A 19,537-nucleotide genomic window follows, 5' to 3' on the forward strand; every position below is an offset into this window, starting at 1 on the left:
GCAACCTTTTCCTAAATGTGCCTGTGTAGGTTTTTGTTATTTAAAGTTTTACTGCACATTTTTAATCTATCATTTTAAATAAACATACAATTTTAATCTATCTATCTATCTATCTATCTATCTATCTATCTATCTATCTATCTATCTATCTATCTATCTATCTATCTATCTATCTATCTATCTATCTATCTATCTATCTATCTATCTATCTATCTATCTATCTATCTATCTATCTATCTATCTATCTATCTATCTATCAATCTATCTATCTATCTATCTATCTATCTAGCCTATCTATTCATCTATCTATCTGCTATAGGCTACTACCACTGTCAACATGTAGCCTATCATAGACAGACAGATAGATAGACAGAAGTAAAAACATAAGATTTTATTAATACAATATAGTCATTATTCAACAATATAACTAGTAGCCTAGGCTAGTCCCTATGACAGTACAGAGACCACTAATTATCCTGTTAGGTCGACAAGTTAATTCCCAGTCCCAAAACATATATCTCGCTGTTAAATGTATCATACAAAACATACAGTTAATAAGCATTAATGTAGGCTATAACAAAACTGCTCTGATAACTGTAAACAGGGTGTTTATTCCCTAACAACGACGCCCTCTGCTGGAGAAAAAACACTATGGCAACAGTAAGGTTACCATGGTTATGGCGTTCCTAGACCCCTCTGCTCTCCAAAGTTAAGCTAATGTAACAAAGTTTCTTATTTTTGGAATTTATCGGGTAAAGATATATACGACTTCTGAGGTAAGTTGAATAAAGTGAAGGAGGTACAGGTTGTTCCCAGTAGATGTTAATGGAGTGCATTAACTGGAAGTAGTGAAAAAGTGTATTCTAATTACTGTTATGCTAGCTCATTTTGTTTGTGATGATAACGTGTGGCTAATGTGACAGCCGAAGACACCATTAACAGGCTAAATAAAATACACATGAATTCCCGAGCTATTTCCCGGTTCAGTTAATGAAAGTATTAAATTAGACTAGCAGGCTTAACTAGCTAGCGTTACCGTCCTAAACTACCGTGTTGTTTTTCCCCTTGGCTGCAAAGACAATAGTGAAGTGTGTCCCAGGGTTTCTTTCAGAAAACGGCGTTCTAGGCTACTAGGTGTGCAGTGTATCATGATTCATGCCCCATTACAAATGTCAGTCAGCAAAATGTTAACTTAAAATGTAAAAGTAAATGTACTTGTTAAGCAGAATGGCTCATTTGTATTGCTATACTAAGATTACCAACGAACATAGGTCATGTAGACTAGTGCATGTAAATATAATATAGGCCTACATGTATTTGTAAATACAGTAAGTAAATGTGTTTATAATTTTTTTTTAATGCTACAGCAACAACACAATTTCCCTTCAGGGATAAATAAAGTATCTATCTATCTATCTATCTATCTATCTATCTATCTATCTATCTATCTATCTATCTATCTATCTATCTATCTATCTATCTATCTATCTATCTATCTTTTTGGAATATATTTGTAAAGCAGACATTTGAGGGCTTTTGAAACTAAACAAAAAATGTCTTAATTGCTTTGACCAAGGCAGTTTTAGCTTAGTTATAGATCCCCTCTACTCTGTCCTAATTTTCATTGCTACACGTTAATACTATATTATTCATATGTTTATTCTGGAGTGACAGGATGTTTAGGAGAACTGTGTGGAGGAACACAGTCAGCGATGCAGTGAGTTCACACCAGGACCAAGCCCTCAACACAACCATATTACTCCTGAAATCCTTCGGCCCGACTGGATTTCTGCTCAGAGAGGAAGGGGGGTCCAGAAACTTCAAAGTAAACCCTTCTGTGAATTAAGACGCATATTGCTAATGCTTTGATACTCCAAACACATCTTTATTCCAGCATGTTCTCTTGTTGTGACAGGTTCTCCTGGGTGACCCACACACATGCACTTGCCCTGTGTTCACCAGGGAGCAGGAGCCATGCAAACACATCTGCTGGTATCACAAAACACACACAAAAAAACACCATAGGTTATTTCCCAGGCTTTTATTTATGTTTTTTTCTATATGTATGTAAAGCATTGTCAGGGTAACCGTTGTATGTATATCAATAGGACTGGGTGGCATGTTAAAGTTGAATGAGAAGCTTTAAAACTGAATTTAAATTAGGCTGATATTGCAGGATTAACTGGGATTGAAGCTCTTATCTCTCATTATTATTACAGGGTGTTACTGCGGAAATTCAGACTACCCAGAGAACATGAATGTAAGTTGTTTTGATGAATTAAAAAAACATAGATTCTGTACTGTATCTTCCATTTCTGTTGGATTGTTAAACATTTGAAAAAGAGAATGAAAAAATACAGTTAACGGTTGTGGTGTGTAATGTTCGGAGGCAATTTGAAAGCACCAACCCACCCTTGTACGTGCTCTTCTATTGTAAAACAAGCGATGTTAAAAATAACTCTGCTCTAGATTCCTTCCAGCACGGACTTGTGGAGAGACAGATCTTGGAGGTGCTCCATGGTTTACACCACACCAAAGCCCACCGGATGGAAAATGATCCGGCTGCTGCTGCTTCTGGGACCCCGGGCCAAGCGCTCACGGACCAGGAGCCTGGAAGTGTCTGCCGGAAAGTCATCCAAGCCCAGGATGTGTGTCCCATCTGTCAAGAGGAGCTGCTGGAGAAAAAACAGCCTGTGTCTTATTGCAGGTGTGTAGGCTAGGCGGCCTTGGTCAGACTGGGGTCGGGGTTTACCCTGTTATTTGTTTCTTACTTTTTTTCATTAATACCTTAATACCATGGTATGGTGTATGAAACAAAACAAAACAATGGCGTACGGCATGGTCAAAATTCAACCATTATAACCTAAACAATGGAAGGACATTTTTAAAGTAGGCAGTAGGCACCTACCGGTATTTTACCAAAAACTCAAAAACCAATTTAAACATCCATGTATCTATATCTTCCATCAGAACAAGTCATGTTTCAGGATGATGTAAGTCTTCGTGAACTTTTGCTGCACTGCTGGCCAGGATATGAACCCATTCATACGCCATTATGAGTCCCAATACAGCACACCCAGCTGTTGACATTATAGCTCATTTGGAGGAAACCACAAGCAGCAACAGATTTTTCGGATGTTATAAGATTAAAATCTCCTGATATTTACAGAACAGGACATCTCATTCAAACGCAAAATAAAAGATTTGGAAATTGTTTATTTTCAGCATTTTGCCCTTTGCTCTCCTTGTCTCTCCCAGGTTCGGTTGCGGCAATAACGTCCACATCTCTTGCGTGAAGGTCTGGGCGGATCACCAGAAACTCTCGGACAGGGAAGAGACAGTGAAGTGCCCTCTGTGCAGGGAGCAATTCAGCTCCTTGAAGTTACTCCAGGAGCAGGCCAAAAATGCAGCCAGGCTTTTTACTGCTGCTGAAAGAGAGAAGGCAGACAGACACCTGGGAGTGGTCTGTCACAGCTGCAGAATCTGCCCTGTTACTGGCAAATGTTTCAAGTAAGGGAGTGGCTGTCAAATCTAAGTTAGGGCTAAAAAGTAGAGAGATGTATTTACCATAAGCATTTGAGGTTTTTTTTAATTAAAGGTGGAGCCAGCAATTAAGGAACATGCTTGTTGTCAAAATTGCTTTTTGTCAAAATCAGTGAATATCTTCTCACAATCCGCTACATATCCGTACTGTGTGTGCAATGAGAGAAAATAATGTGTATTAACACCAGATTTGTTTTTCAGCACATGCACAGTACGCCTAGGTAGCAGAACATGGGGAGATCGTTCTCCAGGATCACTGACTGAGACTCCACCTTTAACATACAAACCCAGTATCCACAGTATGGCAATTGGCAGTCTACTCTAATAAGCATATTGCAGTGTCTTCTTTAATCCCCGTTCTCATATTTTCAGATGCACAGTCTGCCCTTACTTCTATCTGTGTGAGGACTGTTGGAAAAAAGGCTGCCACCCACACCATCCATTTGCTGCACGCACAGTAAGCTATTGGACTCAGCTTTGGAAATAGACTTGTACTGCATCAGCTAATGTCTCACCTCAAGCTACAAGCATTGCAAAATGAGTCTGAGTATAAAAATGTAGGAGTGTAATGAGAAAACTGCCACCATTTTAAATAACTCACCTGAAGTGAATAAAAACTGATTCAACCTCAAACAGAAAAGGAGAGAAAAGTGGCGCCTTGTGGCAGAGGATCTGAGTTATGAACCAATGGGTGCGACCTCTCATCTAGAAAATGACAGGTGAGCTGTAATATAAAAATAAATTATTTACTGGTAATATGCTACATTTTATTAACTTTTTTTCCAATTTTTTTTTACTCAGCATCGACCCTCTACCAGAAGCTGTGTTGGGTTGTTTGCCTACGGTCAGGGTGAGAACGGGGAACCGGCTCCTGGATGATGGACAGCAGTGTCGGATCTGTCTGCAGGACTTCAGCCTGGGCCATCGCGTCCGAACTCTGCCCTGCCATCACAAGGTACAACTCTCCTCTGTGTGCTTGCATTATGGTAAAACACAATTTTATTTAGAAAGAGTCAGTTTATACAAAGTCCTTAATTTGACCAAAGTGTGTAAAGCTGAATGCTAAATCAGATGCAACACAATAGGGAAATAGTACAATGACTACCTGCACTTAAATCAAATCCAACAACTTTTTTTTCTTTTTTTATCTGTCATGGTTACCAAGTTTCTTTATGTAGATAGAATCAGAACTCAGATATAAACAAATATAATAAAACATAATATCATACAGTATAATATATAATGCAAAAACTTTACACAATCCCCTCCTCTCTTAATCCCCAACCCAACACTATATGTTCACACACTTCAGTTCCACACAGACTGTGTGGACGGGACTCTGAGGAAATCAAACTGCTGCCCTTTGGATGGATATGTCATTTATAACCCCCTGACATGGAGAACCAGTGATCAGAAGACCTCCCCTCAGTTGTCCTCTGGTGACAATGCCAAACAACCAGAAAATAGCTTACAGGACCTGTTTATTCCAGGAGTGGGCCTGCAGGACAGAAACGCTAAAGCTACTCCTTCTTGCGGCTCTCTTAACTTACAGGTGCTTACAGGCTCTTCAGTAACTTTAAAGTCCCCGGAGAATTCAATAACTGAAAGCTTTCAAGGCTTGTGCATGACTGGCAAGGGTTCTCCTCTTGAAGACACTGTGTCCAAGGAAAGAAGAAGAAAGTCGCAAAGAAAACAAACCCTTCTTATTCCTGAAAACACCTCCTCTTTTGATCACCTTAGTAAAGACATAGTTTCCAATTCATCAAGAAAGACAGTGACAAATCACAGCCACGCTACACCTAACATGTGTGCTGCAGGTACAAAAATCCGAGAGCAACCACAGCTGAACCTTTCAGTAGGGGTATGGAGACCTGAGTCAGACTGCCCAGTTATAGTCTCATCTGCTGCTGCCAGGAGGACTAGACTGCAACCCAAAAGGACAGGCACGGTAACCAAGAAAGATAAACATAATGGACTCATCTCAGAGCTAATAATGACCGGTGTCTTGATAAACACACAGCATCAGAGGAACACAGAGACTTAAAGGTGTCTTTTTAATGTTTGACATTTAAAGGTGGAGTCAGGGATTCTGGAGGCGGCTTGTTGTCAAAATCACTTTTAGTCAAAATCGGCTCAATGTGTGCGCTGAAAAAATATCTGATGTTAATTCACAGCCTAGGCTGTGTAAACAGGCATGTTACTAGCTACGGTGGCCCCCCTTTGTTTACATACAAGTTTACAGAGTCTAGTTTGTCAATTAACACCAGATTTTATTTTCAGCGGCACACAATACAGACAGGGTCACTGACTCCACCTACAAGGTTTAAACTTATATTACTTGTTTTATATTACTATTATTTTAATGTGTTACCCTTTATTTAAAAAGATGTGAATCTGAAATATTGTACTTGTTTGCATATTTATTTCATGTGTGGCTTACATTAAATTTCTAAATGATCAAATAGATCAAAGTTGGAAAAAGAATGAAAAAAGTGTCTGTACAATAATTGGTATCAACTAAGTTTATTAATTTAGTGCACAAAAAGGCAAGACTAATAACACTACCATCATCACAGAGGTAAACACAAGAGGTTCCCATTTTGGAAGAAACAAAAAGCCCATGAGGTTCAATGGCTGGACACAAGAGGATCAATACAAATACATTCAGCCAGATCAATTTAAAAAGGGAAAGTGGCAGTGGGTTTGGTTCGCTTGTCAAGATTTATCAGCACAAAGTGTTCATAAACTACTCCTGTGTAAACTGACTTATACTGTCATTTCAAGCTGATGAGAAGCAGAAGAAAGCATTTTCATGTAATAAGCGTACCAAATGATTAAGTGCTCGACTTGTTGCTACATTTAAAATGACAATGCCCAGCTGGGCTTGTTGAACACTCCCTTGAAACAACACTATTTTAGGCTAACCTTAGGCTAAAAAAATGTCATACTCATAACATCTGGTATGACACTGGCTCAAAAAACCTTGCCATTCAACCATTCACTGGAACACACTGATGCACCTCTCACACCTTTGCTTTTAGATGGAAGAAAAAACAACACAAAGGAAGTTAAACCACACAGCCATAGAATACAGATACAATGTTGCTTTTCTATACAAAAAAACACATGAATGTTGCTACTGAAACGAAGCATATATTACAAAATCAATCATCAGTGAAGAAATGTACAGTAGTACCATTACGGAAGACTAAATATGGCAAAATTGGTGCTGCAGTGTTTTTAATCTTAAATATATGGAAAATATTGCTTATAAAACCACTTTCTGGTATTTTCTGTGTGTTTTGTCAGACTTTAACATGGACGGCCAATGATATCAGTGTTCAGTATTGTATTGTAGTTGTATTTACACTGGACATTTAGAGTGCCATTGAAACAAATGGGCACATATTAAAGTGTGGTGTGCTTTATTTGACTCAAGACAAAACCTGCCATGTCAATTAGAAGAGGACAGATATGATGTGACTTTTCTGTTTGACATTTGACCCAAATTAAATTCTTCTTAATAAATATTTGTTCAAAAGTATGTATACACCTACGTTAGTAGCTCGGTTGCAATACAATCAATATAAGAAACATTTAATTTGATATGACGATTGTGCTGAATGAAAAATAGATGGATCACTAAAGTTACTATAATTTATCCTGAGTGGGGCATGAGTGTGTTTACCAAATGGCATAGATTCCAGCCAATTCCAGCGAAACATTTCACAAAAAAGAATAGAAAAAAAATCATCCTTTCTTCAGTCTTATATCTCAATACAAAAGAAAGATTAAAAAAAATATTCAAATTAATAATCCCATTGACATTTTGATCAGGAAGTGAATATATTTCAAAAGTATTAAGAGGTTAAAGAATACATGTTATGAAATTAAAATTCCAAGGCACTGCATCATAAAATATGAAATAGAAAAAAATAATTATGCAGAACTTGGGGAGGGGTTAATCAGCAATCGCTCTTTCTCAAAAGTAGCTGGTTGTACCATTGGTCGCTTCAGACATGCAATCAGAATTGTCCCACGCTTTCCATTCAAACAAATGAATCCCTTAAACAAACCTTTACAGGCTTTAGTGGCACATCAAAGCCAACTCTTGTGGTACTCATGGTAGTAGTGGTTTAAATACCTGTATATATTTACAACATATTTGGGTGCAATACTTGCATTGTAGTACCCATAATTATAGTGTAGAACTCCTGGGGTGTATTTTTGTATTTATATAAGTAGCGCAACACGGAGTCATCGTTTAAAACATTAAAAAGACAATAAATTGAATCATTCATTCCCCAAGTAATCTTAACACCACAATTACGTAATGTTAGCACTACAGTAAAACGCAAAATATTTTCATACACACAAAGAAACATTCATTTTCATGCATTCTAAAATAACTGTACGCTTTAAACCTTCAATATCAGGTTTGAGAACTTCAAAATGGCAGCTTAGCTTTATAATGTGTTTCACTCCAATGTAAAGGAGTATTTTGTGTCATGAGTTTAAAACTTGAATTCCAACAATGACATGAGTGAGTCTTTTTTCATGAGCCCCAGAGTCTTTTTTTTTAAGTGAAATGACGCAGTATGATCAAAACAAGATGTAAGCACTGCAAACCGGGAAAGCTTCTATCTCTTATTTAATTTACAGCAGGCATTTGTGGTGAGGATAAGTGCACTACACGTAGACCTGTATCTGTGTCCATCCTGCAAACTCACCAGATTTGACTAACTAAAGACAAATACTGTGCCTTTTTGTAATCACAGTCAAGGATTACAGGCAGTAAGAAGGCACCCTCTTTAATGCCAGCATTGGGGACTATGGGATATTGTGTTCACAAGGACATTTTGCTGTGAAGAATCTCGCTGGTGATCTGTAGATTTGGGTGCGTAGGAAAAGATGGTGCACAAACTTGTCTAACAGCAGCTACATGACGCTTCAACATGACAACGATGTTTAGTGTCTTGCTTTATTATTTGAGCTAGCTTATGCATTCTTTGGCAAAGTTGTACAATCACATAACTCAAAAACAACAATGCCTGTGTGAGCACAAGTGGTAAAAACTAAATTGGACCACTGAGCAGTGATGACACCATGAGATGGAAGTAGCTCAATGTGGTTAACGGAACATTTAAATTAAAGGTCACCTATTATGCAAAATGTACTTTTTTAGGGTTTTTCAACATCAATATTGGTCGCGGGTGTATCTGGAGACTCCCAAAGTATGAGAAAAAAACAACTCTCTCTCTTTCTTCTAAAAACCCCAGTCAGATATTCATCCCTTTATGACATCATAAGCGGAAAAGCCACTCCCCCTCAGTACCAACCTAATTTAAGCATAATTTGTGACCTTTAAGCACTGATGAAAGATTTCTCGTTGTACTGTTTTGCAATGAGCCACGCTCTAACTTCGTTTGGTCAGCGGTCTCCCCTCGCGGGCGTGCTTGGCGCTCCTCTTTTCCGTCTTCCCCTTCTCCCTCACCTTCCTGAGGCGTCGCGGAGGAGGTGTCTCTCTGGACTCGCTGTCCTCCTGAGCGCTGGACGTGTCCATCCCGTCGCGCTCTTCGGGAATGTTGGGAATAGCCCCGCTGCTCCCGTCCAAAATGTTCCTCAGGTAAGGGTCCTCTGGCGTGCAGGTGGTCGTCGTGCCACTCTCGCTACTGCTCAGGTCCTGGTCTTCCCCCCCGTAACGCCCCCTTTGACTGTGGTGAGGCAAGGAGGACGCCCTGACCCGCCGATCCACCTCACGGATACTCTGCTGAGGCTCGTTCATGTCCACCCCCGAGTCCAGGCTGGTGTCGTTGCTGCTGGTGGGGCGGCGGTGGCGGCTCTGGAGCTCGATAATGGAGTGGCGGACGTGGGCGGCCGGCTTACCGTCCAACGATACAAACCAGGCCCTGGGCTTGCCTCGAGTCAGCTCCAGCAAGGTGCGCTCTGAATTCCCCTGCAGTTCGCCGGGCCCGCCGTGCCCTCCGCTGAAGGCCTGCATTCCAGCTGCCTCGTTAAGAGTCCCAGGTACAGACATGGAGGATTCCAGGAGGTTACAGTAGCGTCCCCACACACTGGCGTTAGGGCCTTGGCCTGGGGGAGGAGTCTCCAGAGGCTGGGGCTCATCTTGGCCGCTCTGCTGTGGACTGCTTCCACCTTGGGAGTGGCAGTGTGGGGCTTTGACCAGCGTCTGGGTGTAGCTGTCTTTACTTGCAGGTTCTGAATGAGGGTCATATTCAACTCCATTGCGGGGGAAGGTAGCAGACTTGCAACCCGACAGTTGCTGCTGCTCCTGAGCACTGAAAAGCTCCGGCGCCTGAATAATAGCCACGGGCTGGTTGAACATGTGGACCAGCTTATCTTGAAAGAAGTTGTCAGAAGAGTCCATGTTGGCACGGTTCTGCTCCGACTTGTCCCGAAGCCGTGCCACCTCTTCACTGTTGATGTAGTGAGAGGACTGCTGGGGACCTTTGAGCCGATCCAGAGCAATGTTCTCATAGAAAGGAGCGGCCAGGCGACTCCCTGGATCCTCCACATAGATGTTGTAGTTGGCCTTGTGCCTCGGCGTGGTCGAGGGCTCACACTGGACACTGCAGGAAGCCAGGCTGTTCTCGCCAGAGCGGAACAATAAGCACTCTTCCATGTGGGTGGAGGTGGTTTGGTCTTTTTTCACAACCGTCAGTTTGGAAAAGCGCGCCCTCCTCCTCCTGGGCTCTCGATGAGAATTGCTGCAAATGAAAAGAAAAACATAATTGAATCAGGATGGACTGCAGTTTGATAAGGTTGTTTTCAAAACATGCTAGGCCAATTACAGACAAGTTAAAGGGACACTTTTAAGCTGCACGTTTTACAGACATTTATTTCTATTCAGCGTATTTTTCGGTATTTCTTTTGTAAAGCCATTGTTGTATTATCTGGTATAGAACCTTATTTATAGCCCTTGGAAACTTTGCTTCAATTTTGCTATAACTAAATATTTATGTCTATAAATGAGCAACAATCAAGAAGTTGCTTATTTAAAGATCAGACGAGAGTATTATTTGGAACAGTTAAATAATAAAAAATTAACTATTGTAATATGTGCTTTGATGGTTTTTCCAGCATGTCATCTTGAAATCAGTGAAAGAGTCAAAAGATTTATAATGGGAAATGTCCAAAATGCTGTAATTTTGGTACAAATCTGAGTGTTAATATAGAACTTTATTGCTCCTAGTAAGAAACTGTTTCCACTAAGCTTGAAAATGTATTCTATTTGTGATTGTTTTTAGCTACAATAAATAAACAATAAATGTAAAAATAAATGTTTTATATACCACACGTAGAGAAGTAATTCTGGAAAAAAGTATTAATAAAAAAAGGAAATTAAGTTATGCAGAAAGTATTAAAAATGTGTTTTGAATATGGTAATTTTAATCTGACTGAACATTTCTGAGCGGATATCTTACCCGCAGTGACACAGCAAAAGGGAGAGAAATCCAATCACTACAGCCATAGTTGCTCCAAGTATTCCCATCAACAGGTATGGGTTGTGTGATAGTAATTCCAAAGAGCTTCCTTGTTCCAGGTAATCTAAAGGATCAGAGTAATAGTTAGACATAAAACATATCAGTGAACACTACACAAGCTGCATTTACAGAAGCTAATAAAGGTGGACTAGTCTTGTACCGTTTGACGAGGGAAGCGGGGCAGCTATCCAGTGGCCCAGATGAGAGGCGGTGTAGGTCCAGACCAACTCATCACCAACAGTTTTCACTATTCCCAGACCCTGATTCTCCCAGGCACCTTCAGACAGCATACAAATTACATTTATCTACGTTGCTATACATCATTTTGCTTATAATATTGATACAAGTTGGATTATTTTATTTGCATCTACTTTATGTTTAATAGGTTTTAGTCAGAAAGAAAGGCGAAATATTTTAAACCTCTCTCTCTCTTACTTTATTTTTCTAATTTTGCACATGATTTTCTAGTATTAAGCATGCCTTATTTAGTAATCTAATTCAGTAGCTTCTCTGTCATGTATAGTTACTCTTACCAGTGTGCAGGTTAAAGGCCCAGGCTGGCACAGTGTCAGCGGCTCTGAGGCGCGTGCTGTGTCCCAGGGGCAGGCTGATTTGAATGGGCCCGCGAACTTGCAGCTCCTCACCACCAGAGTACAGCAGGACATCCACGGCAGCAATCGCCTTCAGCTCGATGCTTCTGAACACTGCAGACACAAGGAGGAATCCAGTGAATGAATATCTCATGTTTAAATGGTAAAGTAAATGTTGTGCTTTTTTAGTATTTTAAAGGTCACCTCTTGTGCAAAATTCACTTTTTTTAATGGTTTTTCAACATTATGGACATATGGGTCCCCGGTATGGCTAGGGACTCCCAAAGTATAAGAAAAAACCTGGTTTAAAGCTCCCATATTATACACTTTTCAGTTCTATTATACACCATATTATATGGTCTTAGTGGTCCCTAATACGTTTTTCTTCAATTGTTTGCTGAAAAAAACTTTCAGATAATTTATTGTACTATGCTGATGTTCAGCTAATCTCACAATGGCCTATTTTTTAAAAAGAGCTGCAGCTCCCCTCGTAAATATACAATCTTTGAGCTCCCCCCGCCCCCTGTCCGGAAGCGAAGCCAGATACGCCTTGCCCTCTGTCTGTTTGTAAACAATGATGACGTATAGCCTGTTAGCACAGTTAGGTTTAGCCTACCAAGTCTAGTGCTAGTAACGCACTTTGAACAGTTTGACATGACCTATCCTTGTCTACATGAAAGACTATGTTCATACAGATGCACTGACAGCCACACGCTAATGGAAACGGCATGTTCACAATAAAAATGCTGCAAAAGATGGTGGCTACTGCGAAGCTAGCTCGGGAGCTAGCTGCTAACAATACCACTAAAATCAGTGAAAAAATTATCTTCAAAGTCAGACTTCTTCAGTATACCTTCCAATCCTTTGTCCTGTTAAAAACGAGGCATTTCCAGACTGGTGTGGGGAATATAAATATGTTTTTATGAGCAAAAGCTGAATGTTTGTCCCAAAGCTCATAGCTATACACCAATCAGGCAAAAATACCAATAAAAAAATTTATTTCAGTTTCACTGTTGAAAAAAAGCACAAGTAGCTTCCTATCCGTTGTGTTATTAAAAACGAGGCTGCTGTGGTTAAGATAAATTAGTGGATTATGCAACATTCATCATGCACTACAGGCATCTTGTCGCTTAGCAACAAGCAAGCAATATGGGGTGAAGGAATATTTTTCGAGAGGATCTCCGGGCCGTGGACCAATAAGAAATAGGGGGGTGGACTGCACAGTGGAAGCTTCTGGCTTTCCAGTTTTTGACGTCAGAAACGGGGAGAATTCTGACTGGAGTATATTGGGTGGAGAGGTGGAGGGTTTCAGAAAAGGGGAGAGTGAGAAAAGGAGAGAGCTTTCTTTTTTTTGATACTTTGGCAGTCTGTAGGCGCACCGTAGACCCATAATTATGTTCAAAAACATCGGAAAAGTGCATTTGCACAATATGGGAGCTTTAACACTCACCTGATTTGCTGCTGATAATGCCTGGAGTGCAGTTGGAACAGTCGTCAGCTAGGTGGTGCTGTGGCACAGTCAGGTACGCCATCACCGATGAGATGTTGCTCTTATCAGACAGTGTGAGGAGGTTCTTGGGGAACTTAACCTTGGGTTGGGATGAGCTGTCTGCGAAAAACAAGATGATATATGACTGTCAATGTGTCATTCCTCTTTTTTACTTTAATCTGTGCAAATTGTGAAAGCTATCGCATTGATCTCAATTCATTCAAGAACAAACCTTCTACTTGTTTAACTAGAGGTTAGTGTGTGTTAACTTACCAGGTAACTTCCTGGTGATGAGTACTGAGTCTTCAAACAGCCAGATGTTCCCCTGACTGTGAGGGAGCAGCAGCAGCGTCACCGCCGAGAAAACTGTAGGAAGGCAACAACAAATAGGTCAGAAAGAAAACACAAATATAACAACTTATATTTCAGCATTTTTTTCTAATTTTCAGTTTTATTTTTTAATGAAATGGAATCAAATAAAATGAAAGACAAATAGAGTATGCATATTTTTCTTAAGTAATATGCAGTGGAAACGTTAAAGGTCAGGTATTTTATCATCTTTGGTTCTGTATGCTTCTGCTTCAAAATGTATAGACTATTCAGTATTTACAAACCTGCACCATTGCTTGAACGTCCCGCCCCCAGCTAGCGGCTGAAAGAAGGGCTGGCAGTGTGATAGGATAGGCCTTTCACACCGCCGCAAAATCGGAGCTAGTTCTGGGCTTGTTCGGAGTTAGAGCCAGTGTTTTGGTTTCACACCGCCAGAGAGCCTGCTCCGGGCCGTAAAAACCGGGAGAACTCATACCCCAGGATTGAGCAGGGTTTGATAAGAACTGCTTGCGCGAACGGTTGGGGGAGGGATTATCCTGACCAACCAGAGCAACTCAAACCTCATGCCCGCCATATTTAAAAACACCGCTACTACGAGACGTAAACATAACATAATTACCGAACGTAGCGATCAAATTGACCGGCGAGAATACGCTGTATGGGTCCTGTTTGCTTAAGAAAGCAAAGCGAGAGCCAACAAGTGTAAAAATAAGACGTATTCGCCGCTGTTGTTGTGCTTAAAGCTAGCGGTAGCTTTAGCGTTAGCCACAAGAGCAGCGGCGTCGGGTGACGTACACACACGTTTACAGTGACGTCATGACGTTGCTCTCTTGCCGGCTCCATGGCTGTCTCCGGTCGATGTGAAACCAACCGGTTCATAACTGGGATAAGGCTGTAACCAGTTTTGAACTGACCCCAACACCAGCCTGGAACTGACTCTTGGTTCATTTTGGTGTGAAAGGCCTAGGAGTGACCTGAGCAGCCACATCTGATGCATTTGGTGTGAAGCTGTTTATGATCCCTTGTAAAACTGCGCAACCACCAGCAGGTGGCGATGCTACCTCAATCCTCATTTTAGGGTTCAGCTGTCTGGCTCAACAGCACAAAAGGGAGGCTCTGTTAATGCAGAGCAGCTCTTCACAGATGACTTATCATCCGTCACAACACCTGCTCCCTGTTGGCTTTAAAGCACCACCTCCTCGCGTCGCCTCTGTTTCATTCAGACCAGTAAGAGGGACAGCAGACAATAGAGTAGGACCCTGGCCCCTTTTATACCGACATGAGATGGCTGTGGCTAAACAGCCCCAACCCCCCTCTGCATTTGATTTGGTCGCAGGACAAAGACAGTGTGCTGAGGCAGGGATATGTTTCTCTACATTATGCTGTAGGAGCAATCAATACAATGCCATAAGACACAGGGTCTGGTTACGCTTGACTTTACACCGGGAACATGAATTGCTTTATCATCACCAAAACATTCAGACAGTGACAAGTTGTATGTTGTCGTAGACACTTCATTAATTCTTAATGAGCATGAATAATACAGTTGTGTGAGCACTGTGCCTGGCACTACTTAAAATGGAAGCTCTGAGCCCATAAGTGAAGCACAAACCTGTTTTATTTACCCTCAGCTGTAGTATTTCACTAATATTCAACCTTGGCATCCCTCAGCAATATTTATATTTATGAAAGCTTTTTTGAAGAGCAGTATGTCCTTGAGCAAGGCACTCCCTTTTTTCAGTAGTCTGTTTCCCAGAGGCAGACTGTTACCTAATGATTTATTGTGTGTGTTCTTTATGCTCAGATCGATCTTAATTGAAATCCTCTTTACTTTGAGGAGAGGTCAGGGTCAGCTGTGACCCTGGAGGTGGTCGGGTTAGCCTCCAGCAGAGGGGATGTCTCCAGCTAGTCACCATAATGTCAATGGATTGACTCAGGCTTATGTCCACACATACACGGATAATAAAAAAATTAATTACCCTCCCACCCCTCAGTTTGCAGAAAATTCCTCTTAGAACCCCAGGAATACAGAAATACAGGGTTTTCCAAAATCGAAGATTTCAGAATGCTCCAGTTTTAGTATCTGGTTGTGACGCGTGGACAAAACACCAAACCGCACAGAATATGGATAAGGGTACGAAAATACCCGCGTATCCGTGTGGACATGGCCTTAATATGAACACTTGCTAGCTTGTGTTACTCACTGGGTCTCTTGGTAGTGCTCCAGGGCAGGGGTCTGGGGACGTAGCCTTCCATGTTGCCCAGCAGAGTCAGACTGAGGCCTGGACTGTAGGCTACAGATAGCAGAACCTCCCCTTTGGTCCCTGTGCGGACAGAAAGGCTCAGGGTGTGGTTCACGTAAACGTCCACGGAAGCCCCTGCCAGTGGCTGACGGGTCACCATGTCCCTCACCAGGACCTTCAGGGTAAATTGAGACTCTGGGGAAAAAAATTACATTTGATTTTCAAAATGTCCCTTTTTTAAATTTGCCAGTGTCTACTTACAGTTGTAACAATAAAAAACAATTAACTGCAGGCTTCAACAAATCCAAGTACTTATTAGTTGGAACATGTGTCCCTGCATGTGCTCCATATTAATGAGGACCAGCCCTACTCTCAGTCTCAGCAGCAGTACTCAGTAACCTTTCTCTCACCATGAAAAAGTGATGAGGCACGCACAGCTGCATCAGTGGGATCAAAACAGAGTGACGTTTCTTCCATTCCAACGCTGCCTTTTATAGATGCATTCAAACCATTTAGACTTAACATTTAATTGCAATACCAGCTGCTCATATACAAAATGTTGTGGTGTATACTTGGCTGCAGGAATTCCTAGCAAGCATTCAAGTCTGTTCTTAGTGTTTTTTAATTTTTACACAGTATGTTGTATGTTGTTTTTGTTTAGCGATTACAGTAGCACATGTAAACCTACCATTATTGCTGGATGTAAACAAAGGCCATCAATGAGCAGAGCAGGCTCACCTACTGTATCAGCAGAGCAGCGCGGGATTATGAGGATGCTCCCATTAATACATCACCTGCCCGGGCCAAAAGATAACAAACCCTAATCCCTCAAACCTCCACATTATTCATCCTAATCCTATTAGCCTGTTGGTCAGACTGCCTGGGAATTACATTCAATATTTTATCAATAGAAATAGCCGATCATTCAGAAAAATGGGAGTGGAGTGAGTGTGTTTGTTTAAATAAAAACAGGCAATGCAGGTAGGCCTATAATAGGCTATTCATATGTTTAATGATGAAAAAAGTGGCTCATATTTGGGCAGCATACTCATTTAAAAATGTATTTATACACAGCATTTACATAGAACAATCAAAGAAAACGGTCCAATTGAATGAAGGTCTATATATTCTGAACAACGCAATACATATAAAGCCTCTAATCTAAAAAATGCCAAGGCAAATTTTCATCACACTTAGGCTATTGGTTTCAGAATGTCACACAAGCAGCCTAACATGGGATGCACAGCTCATATATATAGGCTACCTGATTCAGTTAATGAGTCACACAGTGTCCTCCGTTGACGCTAATACCTTGTGTATACTATCTATGGCTAAAATCCATTTCCTCTAACAATGAGCGACTCGCGCAGAGCTCGTTTACTGCTTTTGTTTACCTGCTATCGGGCCGAGAGATGGCCCCGGGGCGTTCGGCTCGGTGGAATTGGTGAAGCCATTGTCCACGGGCGAGGAGGAGGGCAGGCCGCCGCCCTCCTCCGCTGCTCTCGCCGCCCCATCCAGGCACGAAATCAAAAGCAGCGACCGTAGAAAGAGCAGGGGCAGCGGGTGTAGGTGTAGGTGGCGTTCAGCAGCGAGCATGGCGAGACGGGGCGCAGGCTCAAAGACATACCGGACGGAGAAAGACGAGCTCGGAGAAGGAGGAGAAGGAGGTCCAACGTTGTTTTGTCCTTATCGCGAAGGCCTCATCATCCCTCTTATGGTTTCCTTGCGATGCTGCTGGTGCGCACATACAGGGGAAAAGCCCCGTGGAGAAAGGATGCGCTGGTGCTGAGGCTGGGGCGTGTGTGGCCGAAGATCGTTTATGGTGGAGAGATGTGTCATGCAGTGGCAAATGAAAACACAGATTTCATGCAATATTGTAGCGCAAAGTGTTAAGATTATCTTATTTTACAATTTACCGGGCGGTAGGTATTGTATTGGTGCAGAAATACATACAAATGTATGCACATGTAGTGAAACAATCAGTTTATAAGACAAGAAATGTAATTGTGTCAGTCATTAAGCATAAGTATAAAAATGTAATAATTTGCTGCTTTAATGAGTTTATACAACTTTAGAAAATCTGGTGTTGTGGGGGCCAATCTTTATTTTATAGACCAAGTTAAAATGTGAGATGGAGATGACTTGGCGTCTTAGCTTATTAGGACTTTGATCGTGATGGTCATTACGTGCCAGGAAAAATCCACATAGTGGGATATCTTTCTGTCTCGATAATCTTTTGCAAGACTGGAGACACTGTTACATCATTGGGGTCTGCATGATCCCTGGTTGCCTTTATATATATATATATATATATATATATATATATATATATATATATACACACACACACACACACACACATATATATACACACACACATACACACACACACACACACACACACTCTTTTCTTGATTGGAAATGACAAAGGCTTCTCCCAGAAGATAATAAGACGATGTACAAGAGGCATCATTGTGGAAAAAAATACTTTTGAGCTTTTATTTACATTTGAACAAAAAGTGGCACGTCCAAAATCATTCATACCCTTCTCAATAATCAATAGAAAAACCCTTATTGGCTATTACAGCAATCAAACACTTTCTATAATTGCTGGCCAGCTTTTTGCATGTCTCCACTGGTGTTTTTGCCCTTTCATCTTTAGCAATGAGCTCCAACTCTTTCAGTTTGGAGGGTCTCACTGCCATCACCCTGATTTTTAGCTCCCTCCACAGATTCTGAATTGGATTCAAGTCAGGACTCTGGCTGGGCCACTGTAAAATGTTAATGTGTTTGTCCGCAAACCATTTCTTCACCACACTTGCATTGTGTTTTTAGAATTTAGCCAGACATTGTGAAAAATATAGTCTAAATAAAATGTGTCAAGAATAATCGATGGACCCTGATGAAAGTTGTTTTCATCAAACCTTTTCATATTATTAAATTAATGTATGCAATTTGTATGCATGTTTGCATATGAATGAATAAAAACATTCTCTATAGATCTCAAAGCAGTCCTATGTCAAGCTAGGTATGTATGTGTGTGTGTGTCTATTCAGCCTCTGGCTGACCTCTGAACAAATAAAGTGCACTTCTATGTTATTTTCCTCCACTCCCTATTTATTTCAAAAGTCTTTATTTGTATCATAATGTTCCTAAAATGGTTTCTATGTCAACAGTAATTGAAGGATGGCTTAAGCATTGAGCAATTGTATTTAATGCTCATTTTCAAAATATCCTGCATGAAAGTCCTGTGTGGAAGTTAACCTATATGATTCTCCACTTATTCATTTAAGGGTTTTCCTTCATGTTGTCACTTGTCTGCATGTCGAAAGCATATAGGGCCAGTAACTCTGAGAGGTTGGATGGGCTCAATCCACACTCCCATGCTCTATGAATGTAAGTACACCTTGAACTTCCACATTAAACTACATCTGAGCACATACAGAACTACAACACCCAAATGGCACTTCTGTTTGGTTCCTAAGGTGACATCCGTACCAATGTTACCATATAGCCCACATGTGAAAAAATTTGTTTTTAAGAGTTCGAGAATAATTATCAGAAAGATATTTTTCAGTTTTTCTATCTTATTTTTTTGATGTATAGCAAATTCTTCTTCCTTCATATTAAACAGAAAGAGTCGAGTGTGAGTTGGACTCTACACATAATAGGGTTCAGATGTAAATTAGCTATTTGAAATTCTACCACTAGGTGGCAACATCATGTTTCTTGTTGCATACTGATTATTAGAGCATGTAATTAATTGATAGGTTTTATATAGCGCTTTATTGCCTAGGCACTCAAAGACGCTTTACATTTCCTGGTTCAATTCGTTCA

At 40.9% G+C, this 19,537-nt stretch overlaps 2 protein-coding genes across 2 annotated transcripts; one reads left to right on the forward strand and one right to left on the reverse strand.

The window, feature by feature from the left end:
- Positions 1-1,675: 1,675 nt before the first annotated feature.
- Positions 1,676-5,390, forward strand: zswim2 (zinc finger, SWIM-type containing 2; the record flags this gene model as incomplete). The annotated part of the gene is made up of 10 exons (XM_080052971.1): positions 1,676-1,825; positions 1,916-1,992; positions 2,220-2,260; positions 2,470-2,707; positions 3,259-3,510; positions 3,916-4,000; positions 4,180-4,262; positions 4,345-4,498; positions 4,856-5,095; positions 5,361-5,390. 10 exons carry the CDS (start codon positions 1,676-1,678, stop codon positions 5,388-5,390), a joined length of 1,350 nt encoding a protein of 449 aa, XP_079909097.1.
- Positions 5,391-8,959: 3,569 nt separating this feature from the next.
- On the reverse strand, positions 8,960-17,355 carry fam171b (family with sequence similarity 171 member B; the record flags this gene model as incomplete). Its single annotated transcript, XM_080052830.1, has 8 exons — positions 17,095-17,355; positions 15,662-15,895; positions 13,401-13,493; positions 13,089-13,247; positions 11,582-11,752; positions 11,209-11,325; positions 10,989-11,112; positions 8,960-10,271 (listed from the first exon to the last, which is right to left on the reverse strand). Exons 1-8 carry the CDS (start codon positions 17,294-17,296, stop codon positions 8,960-8,962), a joined length of 2,412 nt encoding a protein of 803 aa, XP_079908956.1. The 5' UTR covers positions 17,297-17,355.
- Positions 17,356-19,537: the final 2,182 nt, after the last annotated feature.

The sequence above is a fragment of the Ammodytes marinus genome (assembly GCF_949987685.1).
Source record: "Ammodytes marinus genome assembly, chromosome: 24".
NCBI lineage: Eukaryota > Metazoa > Chordata > Actinopteri > Uranoscopiformes > Ammodytidae > Ammodytes > Ammodytes marinus.